Here is a 15,772-nt window from a genome sequence, read left to right as displayed (position 1 = left end):
GCCTGAAGTTGTGTTAGGGAAGGTTTAGGATGGTTATTAGAAACAGGTTCTTCACCCAGAGGGTGTTTGGGCACTGGAACAGCTCCCCAGGAAAGAGGTCACAGCACCAGCCTGACAGAGYTCAAGAAGTGTTTGGACAATGCTCTCAGGCACATGGTGTGAYTCTTAGGGATGCCCTGTGCAAGGCCAGGAGCTGGACTCTGATCCTGATGGATCCCTTCTAACTCAGGAAATTCTGTGCTTCCGTGGTAAGGCAAGACTCCTTATTTCCCAATCGGATTTTCGTTCTCTGTATTTCTCTGGGTAAATTGTTAACCATTTCTGACTCTCGGGACGTCAAGATGAGCAGGGCAGGGGTGGGCAAAGAGACGGGAARTGAAATGGAAAGGCAAACAGGTACAAGCCGCGCGTGCCTTTTAGCAGGCGGCCCGGGGCGGGGCGCCGCCATCGCTGCTGAGGGCCGGAGCCACCCGCGCCGCCATGTTGGGTGAGGGCAGCGCTGCGGGGACGGGCGCGCTCGCGCCGCTCCCTCACGTCCGGCGGAGGGCGCCAGGCAGGGGCGGGCGCGCGCGGCGCGGCCAATCAGCGTCGCCCACGACCCTCCCCGGAGGAGCTGGAGCCGCCGGTCGCTTGGGCCGGGTCCGGAGCCGCCACTGTCGGGACGGGGGGCGGCGACGGAGGAGGAGATGGTGTCCCCCGCTGCCTCCGCCGGCCGCCTGGGCTCCGCGTTGCCCTTCCTGCTCGTTCTCCTCGACCTGCAGTACCAGGGTGAGCCGGGCCGGGGTTCCTAGGGGAGTGCGCTGCGAGGGGGGCTGTGCCGCGTCCGTCCGCGTCTCGCCGGGGTCGGGCCCGCGGCCGTGGTGGCTGGTCGCCCTCCCTCCGTCCCTCCTGCCTGGTTCTCGCTCGGGGCTGCGCKGTGTCCGCCATGGCGGCGGGGCACCCCCCGCTTTCCCCGGCCCGTGTCGTCTTGGGTGGGGGGGTAATATTTCGGGAAGGGGTGTGAGGAGCGAGGCACAGGCCTGCCACCTCATCGCTCAGGGCTGTGGCGAAGGGTGCGTAACGAGGGCACGCCGCTGCCCGTGACCTGTTGGGGTTTATTGGAGTTGCTGGCGGTGCGGTTGGCGGCTCGCTGTGTKTGCGCTTCGCGCTTCCCGGCCTGCTCACGGACGGGCTGAGGCTTCTGCCAGCCACTGGGAGGGCTCGGGTGCCGTGGTGTCCTCCAGGGCAGCTGTGTGACAGCATGGGCCGTTCTGTGCTAGGCGTGAGTTTCTCCCTCCGGTGTGGATTTTRTGTGGTTCCCAAGTTCAGAGGCTTCCCCAGTGGCCCTTCTCGGCCGCAGCCAGTATTAATGCCATACTTAGAGATTCACTGAAGCTTTTGATGGTTACGTTGAATTTGTTCCATTTTTGTTTTGTTATTATGGTTTGGTTTTTTTTTTTTTTTTTCCACCATTAGTGTTTGCAGTTCAGCTTATTTGCGCTTTGTGCAGCTTGTTTGCATTTGTAGTACACTGTCCGCAACACCTGTGTAGCCAGACTTTTATTCACCGGCTTCTGTTAAATTTCTGACTGTTATACAATGGTAGTTACAGCCAGGGTTTCACATGAGGGACATTCTTTACCTTCCAGTGGCAGATGGAAGATGGAAGCTGTCAGTAGTCAGAAAAAGTCTATGGGCGTAAGAAAGATACAGGTTAATATTAAAAATTCATTTGATACACTGAATTGTAGTTCAGCTGGCCAGGTGGCAACAGGAACATCCCGTGGCAAAGACTCTCTGCATTAAGTCATGTACTGTGGTGTCGAATTGCCTTCTTTTTTTAATATGCATTCTAACAGTGTTAGAAGAAAATAATAACTTTTGTCAGAGTATACAGATTGTGGCAGTGGCGCTCCTACTGAGGATTCTTTATTTAGAGTTGCCAGCCTATTTCAAGTAAGTGGTTTAATGGCTATTTGGGTTTACCACATTTCATAATTTGGGGGACRTTTTCTTAACTTCAGTTAATAAATATGTAGAGTACAGTAATAGAATGAGAAGTGTAGTACTGGATCTTACTTRTTGAATTTACTAACCTCTTAATAATGAGTTAATTTTTCAGAACGTGTAGTTTAAGAATTTTTTGGAGGGGATTATGTTATTTAAGTACCTAAATTCTCTCCCCCCCCCCCGAATATTACTGGTCTTTGAACACAGAGGTGTTCATAGTTGCATTTAAATATTTGTGTCTTGATGTCTTGCTAATAGAAGTATGTCTGGTGTCATCTGGTTCACGAATCTGKGGAAAAGTCATTTTATATTAACTTTGTATCTTACAATTTATGTCAATGTGTACTATTTATATCTGGCTGGTAAGTACACTCAGTAAAAACGTTTTTGATTCTTCCTCTTCACCCCAATTTGTAATGAATTTGGCACACATTCTCTCTTGGGAGAATTCATTTTTCATTTCTGTTTGTCCACACTAATCACAACAAAAAGTGGTGACTGAGGAGGAATAGAGTGTTGCTCATTTCCCACTGTCCTTCCTCGTAGTAGAAGAAAGAGAATGTATTATGGGGAAGAATAAATGGTTCAGAGTATACAGAGCTCAGTTAGTTACTGTCAGACCACAAGCATTAAGTGTTGCTTTTCCTCCCCCCCCACCTTTTGTTGTTGTCATAAGTTTGGGAGCTTTTTTTGGTTTTTTCTTAGCCCCAAATAGCCAAGCCTACTTGGGGGCGGGGCTTTTCTGTCTGTCAGTCTTTGCCGTATTTGCCAACTTCCTTTGCAAACRAAAGGATAAAAACTTGATGGGTGGAAGTTACACACAGCTCAACTAGATATTCTGAGGCTCCTTGTGAACCTCAGAAGTGTTGCTTGTGAAAACTGKGGTTGCTTGTTCACATCTTTCTTACTTCAGTGTAGTTCTTGAAAATTGTATTTGCCAGTATATCTAAAGCAAAGACCAAACCTGTTTAAAAATAACAGCAAACTTAAGGTTCAGGGTCATTCTGATAAAAAATGTTGCAAAAGCAGATCTCCCACTCGCCTGACAAGATAAGGCAGTCATTTAGCTCTTCTATGGGGAAAAAAAAAAGGTTCAGATGAATGTAATTAACATTAGTGGCATACATGCTGCTTCTTTATCATTGAAACAACTTGTTTTGGTACACAGTAGGAACTAATTCTGTTTATCTTTATAGTCTTTTTACTGAGCTTAGGAACAAGATTTAGAAAAAAGTAAGTAGAAATTCTCCAGTGAGGGACAAACAGGAGCATGTAGAAAAATGTAACATCTTGAAACTATTCTCAAGTTGCYGAACTTTCTTGAATTTTTTACACTGTGGATATGACCAATTATACAAAGTCTGTAGACTTAGGTACCTGCATATTAGCACCAAATATTCTAATGAAACAAAAATCCTACCAGGAAGTTATAAGTTATTTGAAATGAATGTATTTAACTGGAAAAACAGGTTAGCTGCACCTGCTTATCTTCCCTGTACTTTTTGATTGTTGTTCTTTGAGTTGTCAGGGYTAGTACCAGTTTTCTGGGTATAGTTTAGGGGTTTGTGTTTGTTTGTTTTTGTTGTTGTTGTTCTTTTTGTTTTGTTTTGTTTAGGTTGTTTTGTTGTTTTTTTACTCTTAGACTCTTGCATTGGTGCAAAGACCACAGACTAAATTTATCCAGAATATTTKATTTGATCTGACAACTGGTGCTCATTTGTATGGTTGTCTGAGGCCSTAGATAAATACTTAACAATTAGGCAGACTTTAGAAATTATATTYGAATTAAAATACTTGGAAATGTTTAAAAATAAATGGTATGCTTGCATAACTCTTGTGTAAATTTAGTTTTTTGGGGGAGCATACAGACCTCCTTCAGCTGGGCCTTGGTATCCAGCTCGCCTATGTGTATCTCTTGGAAAGAGCTCTTTGGGGTGGGTTTGGTGGTCTTTTTGAACCTAAGAACTTTAGTTCTTAGGTTCATTTCCAGACTAAAGAGTGCATAGATATCCAAATAGGTTGCAAAGAATTTGAGTCCTTGGACTCCTGTGCTTATGTTATCAGTTTTCAGACGTCTACAGTGGGCTGCTTTATTTAGAGCAATTKTTTGCCTGCATCCAGAAAATGAATAAGCAATAGATTTCTGTGAATAAACAGCCCGACTGTCAGGTCAGTGCAGAGTGTTCCTGAGTAGTTTTGGTAAGTGTCACTTTTTATCATGGTTAGGCTGATTATATAGGCTGCTTCTGGAGATTCATGCATCAATTTATGATCTTCAGCAACTTGCAGAACCAAGGTTTAATGTATGGTTTAACGTACATCAAGTATAATTAGTCTTATTTTGCAGGGAATCTACAGAACTTCACAGTTTGCCTTCTTCATTTATCTATKTTGCTCCTTCTTCTATTACTTGTTTGCTATCAGTGGGCATCTTTCTCATTTACTTTATTAATTGTCTTCATTATTTCCAAGGGAAAAAATGGCTCTTCTGCCTAAAATATTATGTAACTGTAGAACTGTACTGAACATAACGTGTTTGAAAGACACCAAATCATCTAGGTACATTTTATTATGGAAAAATGTATTCTTGGAGCTATCCTGATGTGACTGAATGTAAAACAAGGATGCTTCTTCAGATGCTTAAGACTGGGAATTCAGTGTCATGTTTGAGTGGAAGGAAAGTTCATCGAATAGTAATTTACAACCCACTACTAGGATACCTCTGCAAACGGRCAATTTTTGAAAGATTTCAGATATTTGTGTGTGAAGGGACACAGGAGAGATCAAACTTAAGAATTTTTAGTTGGTGTTAGATCAAGTTAAATACTTCAGTCTGTTTATATTTTGATACCTGCTTTATTGCTAGCATACTTCCAAAGCCAGGGAGATTTGTTGTGAGGGTTTTTTCCAGTTATGAGTTTTTCCATTGTGTGTCCAATGTCATTTTAAAGAACATTGGACTACTTGATGATTGAAGCTTTAAGTTAGAGAAGCAAAATGGGCAAGGAAGAATGTCCCTTTTTTGCTGCAAATTGGGCATTCACATGAAATGGAAATGCATTTTTCACACACCTGGAATTGGCTTTGAAATATGTCATCTAGTAAAACCCTCAAATAATCATATGATAAATAATAGCTATTTTAACTTAATTTACTTAAACAAAAATATTGACTGGAAATTTGGGAGTTACTTTATGAAGTCATTGTCATTAATTAAAAAAAAAACACATTTGCTTGCTGTCATAATTCTAAAACAAATAATTGAATGGGAGCCCTGTAATCCAGCTTGCTGAATTATTATCAATCTTTTAGCCGGTAGAAATTTCTGTAGTGGATACAGAGGGGATTTTGTTCATTTTAGTTTAGACAGTTCAAGGATTTTCTTATGATATGGAATTAAAATAATTATGAGCTGTATTATGGAGTAGAAAAGAAAAAATAATTAAGATCGCAGGTTTTGAGAGCTCCTAGGTTTAAAATCATGATGACTCCATGATAAGAAATTATTGTTCTTTCGTTATAAATACTTTGTTGTTTAACCGTCTTTCAGTGTGAGAAGTTTGGTTATACTTTCCTTCAATCAGTTGTACTGTAACATTTTTATTCAGATTCTAAGAAACAGCTTCAAAGTGCTGCTGCATTTTTGTATTTAAAATTAATTGAAATGCCTGTCTGAATTAGCTCAGTGCAAAACCTGAGTGAAATAAGTTATAAATCATGGGGTTTTAATGTAATGTGCTTATTCAGGATTTCAGTATATTACCTTGCTAAAGTTTAGGCATAGGGTATCTTCTTAATAAAAAAAATTGTCTAGTGTGAAAGTTTTTTAATAGTCGTAGACTGGTGAGTAATTTGTAGTGAAATTTTGCTCTGATCTGAAGACTTCTGGAAGCAGGGCAAATGAAAAAGCTGTTACTGAGTTGATGCATGTACAGCACGTACTTGCACTCGACTGCTCATTTCTTCTCAACAATAGTCTTTCCCTGTTGGCTGAGCAGCAGCAATTTATTAGCTTTAAAATCAGACTGGCACTTCAAAGACTTTTRCCACTTAAGTATGGTTTTCATGCTACTGGTTAAAGGGAAAAGGAGTGAGAATTTGAATTGTTTATGTCAAAACTTGCACTCCTGTAGACGTTTGCCTTGGGAATTATGAAGATGAGACAGRAGTGCAGTAGATGAGAATTCAGTCTCTAAGTAGCTAAACAGTTCTCAGTTAAGTACTAAGTTACCATCAGGGTCATGGCATTTAATGTGGAGCCTTTGTGTATTTGCTGCACGTGTGTTATGAGTTCTGTTCCAGATTCATCTGAAATTGAAAGTCCACATCAAAATGTTGTCAGTCAAAGTAAGTTTTTGAACGTGTAGGTGCATATTTGGTGCCTTGTCACAATGGGGTACTTTGTACTTTGACACATCCTAACTGGGACATACTATGAGATTATTTGGCTGCAGGGTGCTTTACAGAATCTCAGAATCCATTAGATTGGAAAGACCTCTTGAGATTATCTAAAGTACAGGAAGATGTGACTTCTGCCTCTATTCATAATAGTTTCTTACATGGATTGTACTATGGATTGTACTATCTTACATTCTTACATGGATTGTACTATCTACTTGTATGTGTTTGGTATAACCAAACTGGTCATTCAAAACCTTGACCTTTTCGTCTTTCTTTAAGGAGCTGAGTGTGGAATAAATGCAGAAGTAGAAAAACAACTTGAAATGGGAAAGAAATTATTGGCTGCTGGACAGCTGGCGGATGCCTTGTCTCACTTCCATGCAGCTATAGGTACGTATCTCAGGGAGTTGRCTCTTGTACTGAAATAACTTTGGATGAGTTTTTCCTCACTGTTTGCTTCATTAAATATCCTGCTTTATTGCAAATTGCATTCCATGAGTCACAGAAGTTGGGCCACCTTTATACAGCAGTTTGGACAGGAGCCAGCAGAGATGTAGAATATTTATACTTTGGTTTTGATAAAAGAAAACTGTTAAATTAACTACATGATACATAAACATGTATGTCACTGTTTTTTGCTGGAAGCTAGCTGTATGAAAGGAATTATAATTGATTCTGGTATCTTTTGACGAAGTATTCCCTGTCTGTCCAATCCCATCAGGATCAGGTTTTATCTTCATKATTTTTTTCAGAGTATGTCTTTGAAAAGATGACTTTATCCATGCTTTCTTCTATCCAGTGTGGTAAAAAATTAATTGTTTAAAATAGCTAGACTGACTCTTATTTTTTCTTAATTAAGTCTTGAAGTGGGTGGTATCTCAGTGAAACTGATACTGCTAGTTTGAGATACTGAACTGGTAGTGGAGAGCAAAATTGTCTGTCTCTTGAACTCAGCTAGTGAGTTTGTTCTTGTTTAGTTCTGCATTTTCAATTAAAAAAGGCATTAAATGTTCACTTTTAAGAATTTTAAAGCAACTTAGCTGATTAAATACCTTTAAATGAAGCAAAGAAGACACCACCAGTAAAGAGCAGGTCCATTAACACTACAGTTTCTTAATTGCTTGGTGGTTTGTTTTTAAGCTGTTGGACTTCATTGTAATGTGTRCAAGTGCATTTTTTTCTTTGTGAAAAGAATAATACCAAGATGTACTCTTGTGTTATATTGATCGGTCATACTATTATTACTTTTTTATTTATATACCTTGGTTTAATAGTGAGATGTAAATGAAATATCAGTTGATTCTAAGTTATTAATATTTTCTTTGCATTCTCCAAGATCAACTTCCCTTACAAAAACTGAGTGGAGGGGCAGCTTCCCTTTTTTTCTGTTACGGAAGCTCCTTATTCCACCTAGAGGCAGTCCTTCTGTTACTGTGTTGTTGCCAAAGCATTTTTGTGGGATCTGGGCATGGTTAGTGCTACAGTGTGATTTTTCTCCTTTATTATGGGTTGGCAAAATTGAACTTGGATTTGATGAGGGGACCAGTTCAGCCTGTGGCTGTGCAGTTTCTGGTGATGCTGCAGAGGCAGCGGTGGTGTGAGGTKGGATGAGCAGTGAGGTGCCTGCGTGGCTGAAAGCCACTGCTTTGCCAGCTGTGCTTGAGCAGCTTGTAGAACTATGGTTTGACCACCTCAGTTGTGACCTTTAAGGGATTCTTAGTTGGATGCTRGTTTTAGCCCGATTGCCTCATTTTCATCAGACTTCTTTTCAAAAAGGCAAAATACAAAGAAAAAGATTTTAAGCATGATTGGACAACTGCGCTTATGAGGAGACAAGAATGCCTTTCTGGTTGTACTGCATCATTATATACTGTGAGGTAGATAGAYCTTCCTGTCTTGCCTCAGCCAGTCTATTTTTGTGCTTTTTGCAAACATCTAAAATAGAAGAAAGCTACTGTACTGTCCATATTATCTCTCTTCAGTTAAATTTTCAACTCTTTCTTCAATCCTATGAAGTTGACGTCTTATGCCTTCTGGCTGGGTAGGTGTCAATTGCTGTTCATTACTGTTACCAGAGTAGTGAGGCAAAACTATGTGTCAGATAATAATTTGGTGCTGGAATGTGCTTTCTATGTTAGCTCTTTTCTACCTTTCATCCTCTATGTATTAATAAAGTTCCTTAGTTTTAGCTGTCAATGTCGGCCAGCGATTGAAAGTAAAGCATTAGTATGTAATGGCTGTTCTCCTGTATAAAGTATTTCTGTATTCTTTATTGTTAAATAATTAAACTGCATAGAAAATACTGCTTGCATAATGTTGTAAATTTTATGGCTTATTAATGTATACTGTTGTTTCCAGTGACTTAAAAGTCAGATACTGTATTTTTAGCCATTACAGTTCCACTGTACCAGAAATTTCAGTTGCTTTAAGATAGTACTCTGATTACTGTTTGTTCATTTGCAGAGGGAGACTCTGATAACTACATTGCTTATTACAGAAGAGCCACAGTGTACTTAGCCATGGGCAAATCTAAAGCAGCAATTCGCGATTTAAGTAAAGTGGTTGAATTAAAGCAGGACTTCACATCAGTAAGTATTAGTGAAATTGAAGATTGTTCAAGCGTAAAAAAAACTGCTTCAAAGAAGGYTTGGAGTTTTTTTAAGAATTTGCTCAGCAGGGATAGAGGATTCATTATCCCTCAGAGGTCTTTAAAGAGGATAAAATAATAGCAATGGTGTATGTGCCTTAATTTGCACCTATGCTGAGCACAGTCTAGCCAGTTATTTGAGCTAATAGTTTTACCACGTTCATGGATTTATGCTAAACACTTCTCTKGCGGATATTCTGTCATTCACCAAGGCTATGGCATTTGGACAGGGAGAAGAGGGCACACAGATGCCTCTGGGGCTTTTTTCTATCTTAATCGGCATTTGATTTCAGGTATCTCTTCTCCACAGGAACTGTCCTCATCCCACCACCTTCTTGTGTGATTGTTGCATGTTCTTATTTGCTTATTCCTTTGTCACGTCTCTGTACTGTATATGGAGACTGCCTCACTGGTTGGAAGCTGATGCTGGAGTCCTCTCCAACTGATTCTCTCACCTCCTTTTTTTTGCAGGCAGTGGCATGTCCTGTATAGATTACAATAAAAGAACAAAGGTTACRTTCACCGCTGTATGAAAATATTATAAATAAAAATCTCCTAAATCATTAACTTACCTTTTTACATAGCTTCTATTACTCTTGAGAGTTTAATGAAATAATTAAATGTGGGAAAATTGTTTATTATTTCTGCTATTTACTTAATCTTTAAGCAGTTATAATCAGGAAGGTGGTGTGAAGTCAACAYTCACTTTGATATATGAAACTTCAAATTATTTCTTTCCATCAGTTGCAGCTGCTCATAAAAAKGTCTGCTTTTTGTCCCTCAGTTCTGGTGCATAGCAATCCTTTACCATTAAAAAGGCCTTATAAGAATATTATTAAATCAAGAACAAAAAAGAATGAATGTCATGATCTGTTTCAGCTACTTAACTATACTAAAGTGAAACTTGTGTTCCTACTTCGCTCAATTCCCATTTGTATATAAAAAGTTATGTTTTATTTCAGGCAAGATTACAAAGAGGACACTTACTGCTTAAGCAAGGAAAATTTGATGAAGCAGAGGATGATTTTAAAAATGTGGTAAGTTTGGAGACCAGTGTTGAACTGTATCACTGCTTTTAAGGTTGGGTTAAGGTCACATCTCAACTCTGATGCTCTATAGAGTATATGGTATCTAGGCCTGAGTGTCTTTCCTGATCTTTSAAAGTGTAGTAGCTAAGCAGCCTTGCATGAATAAATGACCAAGGAAGTTAAAGTATAGTGGTGCAGATGAAATGAGGTGTTAACTGAAGCAATGTAGCACTCTGGAAAGTCTTTTTTGCATGTACCTGACCCTTCACGATCTCTGCTTACTGACAGCTGTACTAGGAAGCAAACTTCATTCAGAAATAAGTGACATGGGAGTCAAAGTATGTATTTGAGCTCTGCTTTACACCACTGTGTTGATGTCTTCTTGGAAAATCACTAGGGGYATCAGAGATCAACCTCTGCAGGTTCCTATCTCTTTTTACTGGTTGCAAAAGAATTGTTGACTCTAAGTTTAGTCACTGAGCAGTTAAATCAGTACATTTCAGTGGCATCCCTCTGTCTTCCAATTTGGAGAGTTGTCCATCTTTTACGAATGTCTGGACAGTACTTTCTCTCCATGATCAGCAATTGTGCAGTTTCCGTATACACATAGTTGGAATTACCCACGTAAAACTCATTTGGGCTGTTTTTAGTTTTAATGAGTATTTTGTGTCACTTCAGCCCTATGCTGCGAAAGTAAAATGATCCAACCCCCCCAAAAAAACCCTTGAGAGAATATGAATCTTGGTTTCCTCTCTGTTGCACTAAATACATGCAAATGTGAGTATAAATAGGAGTCTTTCTTCATTCTTGCTTGCTCTTCAAGGTTGCTGGTTTGAACAGCTGGTGTGTCCCTTAAACCAAAATAAGAAGAGTTTGCAACGCAACAGTACTGTCTTGTTGGTTATCTTTGAAGAGAGTGATGGAAAAAGCAGTTCTGTGTTGCAGATTGCAATATTTTGCAGCTGTTTAATGGAAATCCTACTAGTGAGTGTGGATGACAAAATCTGAGTGGTTATCCTGTATGCTCTGCAGGACAGGTGGGAGAAATTGATCTTGGTATAAATGCASAGACAGTTTTTGTGGCTGTAGCAGAGCTCCAGCCGCTTATTTGGAAGTTCATGTAGCAATGGCTCTGCTGGCTGCTTCTTCCTCAGCAAGTTTCTTAGGAGTATGCAGTCTGGTAACAGCACAGCCCTGTTTGCAAATGTGGGAGAGAGTCGTTCAGCTTGGATTAACTGAGGACACACTCGCTGCAGTAGCAATTATGCAATGTCAGTGTTGATTGTGAGTTTGCATATGCATCTCTTTGCAGTTAGTGCGCTCTCTTTCTTGAAGTATTGCTTAATACTGCATATGGAATTGTTTTTCCAGTCAGCTGTCAAATATCTTTCCCTATTGCCAAACTTGCTGCAAAAATTTAGTGCTGCCAYTGGTCAGTCAAATAGTTTCAGTGCTCAGGCTTTAAATCTGAAGTAGAACAGAGTTTCTTCCCAAAAACTGATTTAGGAAAATAGCATATTRGTCCTCAATCTGACTTCCATTTTCCCTTGTTCTGTGAACAATATTGTCAGTTAGAGAATTGTCAAATCGTCCGTTTTGAAAAGCATAATTTTCAGTTAAGTACAATATATTCAAGCAAAATGACCAAACAATATTAAAGTAATAATTTGTAATGAGTTAATTTATGTGTATGGAGAGTGAATTAAATTGTGGTATATGCCTTGAAATCTTTAAGTAGAATACCTGTTTCTTTGAGAGCTTTCCCTTGTTTTCTAAATCTTTCAGATTTTGCATCCCTTTTCTTGTAGTCATGTTCCTTAAAAGGGATTTCAACAGTTTAGGAGATGCAGTCATTTTTGAGGGAGAGAAAGCAAGAAAAATTCAGCCTGTCTAAATGGAGCAGAGGATGACAGGTAAACTTCCCCAGCTTGTAAGACCAGTGGCTTCGTGTAGAACTTAAAAAAATAGTTGAAACTATTCTTCATAKATACCAGTAAACCTATCCTTTATGAAAATAAAATTCATGTCCTCAAATTCTTTCTATATAATTTTATAATATCAAGAAAAAGTTACATGTAAACACCCTAAATATCTTTTGATGAATGCTAAGCAGTTTCTCTGTATATTCCTGTGTTCTATGGCATATCAGTACTGGCTGTCTTATGAGGCAGTGCTAGTGTGAGAGCAGGCAGTGGGAATAGCTCACTGCAAAGGATTCAGGATTCTTTTTTGGGAGCAGAATCTCTTGAGATTCCAGCCTCCATGTGTTATTTTTAGCTTTTTTTTTTTTTTTGGGTACTCTGTTCTTTCCTGTTGGCTGAAATTAATCATGAGGTTTGGATAGAGGGTTTGATGGAAACTTATGCTTTCACATTTTAAGCAGTACTGCATTTCTAGAAACCTCTCCTTTTGGCTGACTGATGGATCAAGATGATGAAATTCTTTACGTGGGCCAGGTTTTCCACATGAAGCAAGGARTAAGCAGAAGTCCTTGCGTGATTTTACAAAGTTGATGCTCATAAGAGTTGATGCTATATAAGAGTAATTATTTCTCTGCTATGCCTTTGGTTGAGTGTTCATATGCTTGAATATCAAATTCCTTCTGTTTGGTTTAGTAGTTTCTGATAAATAGAAGCCATCAGGACGGATATGTGAGTGCATCAACACTCGTGTCTAAGGCCTCAAGCCATGAAAGCCTTGGAATGTTTATCTGTATGCTGATGATTTTTACTGAAAGTAAAAGGAATATTGGCATATTTTAGTTGATGGAAGGCCTCCTGGAAAAGTGACAAAAGCAACGCAAATCCTGGCAGCCCTGTGTATGTGCCTTACAGTATTGTCAGTCTTGTTTTCTAGAGAAAACAAGAAGGATTTGAGTTGGTGAATTCTGTAGAAGGTACAAAAGTAGAACAGAACTTCTGCCTTGTTTACTGGAATGTGAAGAAAGGACCAAATTGTGTTATTTCTTTGAAATTCTAATATTTTTTAAGACTATAATGTTCAAAATTTGCAGTTTATTGCAATAAATACTGTAAGTTGAGGTGTTCTAAATACACAATTCTGTCTGCCTTGGAAGAACTAACACTTCAAAGCTGGGAACGGAAGGCACAGCTTCCAGCTCCACTAGATGTCAGCCAAGACCATCTGAGCTCTGTAAATCTGAGCACTGCTTTGTTACTAAATCCTTGCCTGTTGCAAAATACATTGGATAACAGCTTTCTATGGCTAATTGATATGTGTAATAATAGTGTTTTGGATGCAGGTGGGAGAGGCCACCTTATGGCACTGTAAGTTAATCTGATTTGTTTGGGTTACTAGACAGCGTTGGGTTAGGTTTTTGAGGCTCCCTCAACCACATCAAAGTAACATTACATGTTTCCAAATACATTCCTTTGTGGTATTGTGATCAGCTGTAGCTTCCCAGCTAAAGAGTAGAAGATATTTAAACACTTTCTTGAGGTTTTCTTTCCATCTGTCTGTCATTACAGTCGTGTTACCTAATATGTTACCAATGCAGGAYTTCTAGTTGAAGCAAGGTAATTTGCAAGGTTCTGAGTCAAGTCCTTTAGATAAAATTATGCAAGAAGCTAGTTTCTTCACTGGGAGTGATAGAGAAGGATGCAAATGATTTTAAGCTCAACTTAATAAATTGAATGAGGATGATGATTTCTTTTACCTCCAGTTTTGCTTACTTGAGGGGGTCAGAGTGGGGTGTGGCTTACCCTAGGGTTTGTTTCTCTTCTTTACTGAGATTAGGCTATAAAATAAAGCAACACATACCTATAGTAAATCTGTTTTGGGCAATTACTTACAGTAACAAAGCCATTCCTGTATACTGGCTTAAGGGAATTGGATACAAGTGTGGAGGGTGGAGTGGGGTGAATGAACACTCCTTTTAACAGGTGCCTGATTGTTGTTGCTGCAAGTGAAACTGCAACTACTTTARTGTTGTAATCCAAAGGTAGCAAACCTGAAAGACAGCAAAATATACTGTACTGGGGACAGGCTCACCGGCAGCAGGGTGCTTGTCCTGCAGGATTGAGCAGAGCACAGCCTCTGGCTTTGTGCTTTAGAGCCGTTGGTGAAGCATTCAGAGGAGTGTTTGGTTTGCCTAAGACCTGTGCTAAATTCGTCTCAAGAATTTTCTCAATACTTYGCTTCCTGCTTAGACATGTAGCCTCTGCACAAGCAGTTTGTTCTGAGCTTTGCCCCCAAACTTGCTGTTCCACAGGTAAAGGAGATTGAAATGTTATTAAATATTAGCAGAAAGACAGAAAAAGAAGTAAACTGAAATTAGAGTATCAAAGAACTGTATTGTACGTCCAGCTTTTTCTTCTGGGGGCTGAATGAACAGGCTTCTTTTTGCTTTAGTTAATGTTACTGATTTAAACATCATAGAAATACGCTAATTACCTAATAAGAGCTTATGAGTGTATGTTTTCATCATACTGTAGCACACAAACACTCAATGACTTTAGTTTGAATGRTACCTTGAAAAATTTCCCTAACTGGACATATTATAGTACCTTAAGCTACTTAGGATGTTTCACTCAAGTAGTCTTTATTACTATTGAACTTGTCTCCATAGTTGTAACGTTGCTTTTCGTATTCCACTGACATGTTCTCCAAATACGTTACAAGAAACATACTGGGAATCTAAGGAGTGCAGTATTATCACAGGTTTAAATGAAAATGTAAAGCTCAACCATTAAGAGCAAAAGCTCTTAATTTTTAAGAAAAAAATGCTGAGAAATTGAGGAAGAAATCAAACAAGTCAGCTGGAACTGAAGAGTTCAGAGCTTCAGAGAATTTTGTAGACGGTGCTTTTCAAAATTACGGATACAGAAATTTGCCTCTGCTACAAGCTCCATGTTTTGGGTAGAGAGTGGATGCACAGCATCAAGGGTTTATAAGCAGAGTTCTAACCAGAAGAAAAGCTTTGAGACATTGGGAATCAGCCTACAAAGACAAAAACTCTTTGATCGCATTCCTCTCCTCTTTGCTGAAAGACAGTGTAGGGAATAAAGGAGAATTTTCAGGTCTAAGTGCAACTTGATTTTTGCTAGGTAAAATGAAAAACAGCATAAGCTTCAAAAAGATTTGTAAAGAGGAATTGAAGACAAAATGTGTGTCCTGTGCATGGTTTTGATGTTGCATTTAGTCTCTTTCCTTTCATGTACTCAAATGTCAGAACCAGGGGAGATTGTTGTAAAGGACTTCTGAGGGTTGAATTTGAATTACATTAGAGCCATAAGCACAAAGTACTTGTGTGTTTCAAGAACTCACTGGTGAAAAAAAGGGAAGAGGCCACTTTAAGATAAATGAGGAAAGAAAAAAGTATGGAGTTCTTTGAGTGACTTTAGTTCACATTCTGTGTATAGAATGCAAGATAATCCAAGTTTTTATTTAAAAACAAAAACTAAAGTCATGATGATCTGTCCCTTTTAAAGCTTTCGAAGTCATTCTGATCAGCAACAAGTGTGATGCCAGTGCTACACTAATCCTACAAATGGCATCCTGACTTTGCAAGGGAATGGCTGAGATTCTTTCTGGCCTATATGTATCTTCCCGGGTGATAGTAAAGTTGCCTGCAAGATCTCCTCTTTGAAAAGATAAACCTGAGAAATGAGAGTCCTTGGAGACAAAACTTTAGACTTGTCTAAAACTATGTAGGAAATAGAATACGTAAATGCCCGGCTGAGCTTTT

General features: G+C 39.3%; 1 protein-coding gene across 1 annotated transcript in view; it reads left to right on the top strand.

The window, feature by feature from the left end:
- Positions 1–573: 573 nt before the first annotated feature.
- The window catches only part of DNAJC3 (DnaJ heat shock protein family (Hsp40) member C3), a 29,064-nt gene continuing 13,865 nt past the window's right edge, over positions 574–15,772 (top strand). The window contains exons 1-4 of the mRNA XM_057366216.1: positions 574–768; positions 6,670–6,780; positions 8,854–8,978; positions 10,000–10,074. Coding sequence (XP_057222199.1) covers positions 687–768; positions 6,670–6,780; positions 8,854–8,978; positions 10,000–10,074 — 393 coding nt within the window. The 5' untranslated portion in view covers positions 574–686. The remainder of the gene's footprint in view (positions 769–6,669; positions 6,781–8,853; positions 8,979–9,999; positions 10,075–15,772) is intronic.

Source organism: Malurus melanocephalus, unplaced genomic scaffold, assembly GCF_030028575.1.
Source record: "Malurus melanocephalus ecotype Western Australia unplaced genomic scaffold, MMel_1.1 scaffold_61, whole genome shotgun sequence".
NCBI classification, from domain to species: domain Eukaryota; kingdom Metazoa; phylum Chordata; class Aves; order Passeriformes; family Maluridae; genus Malurus; species Malurus melanocephalus.
Note: the sequence above shows the minus strand (reverse complement) of the source record. Positions and strands in the feature narration are given on the sequence as shown.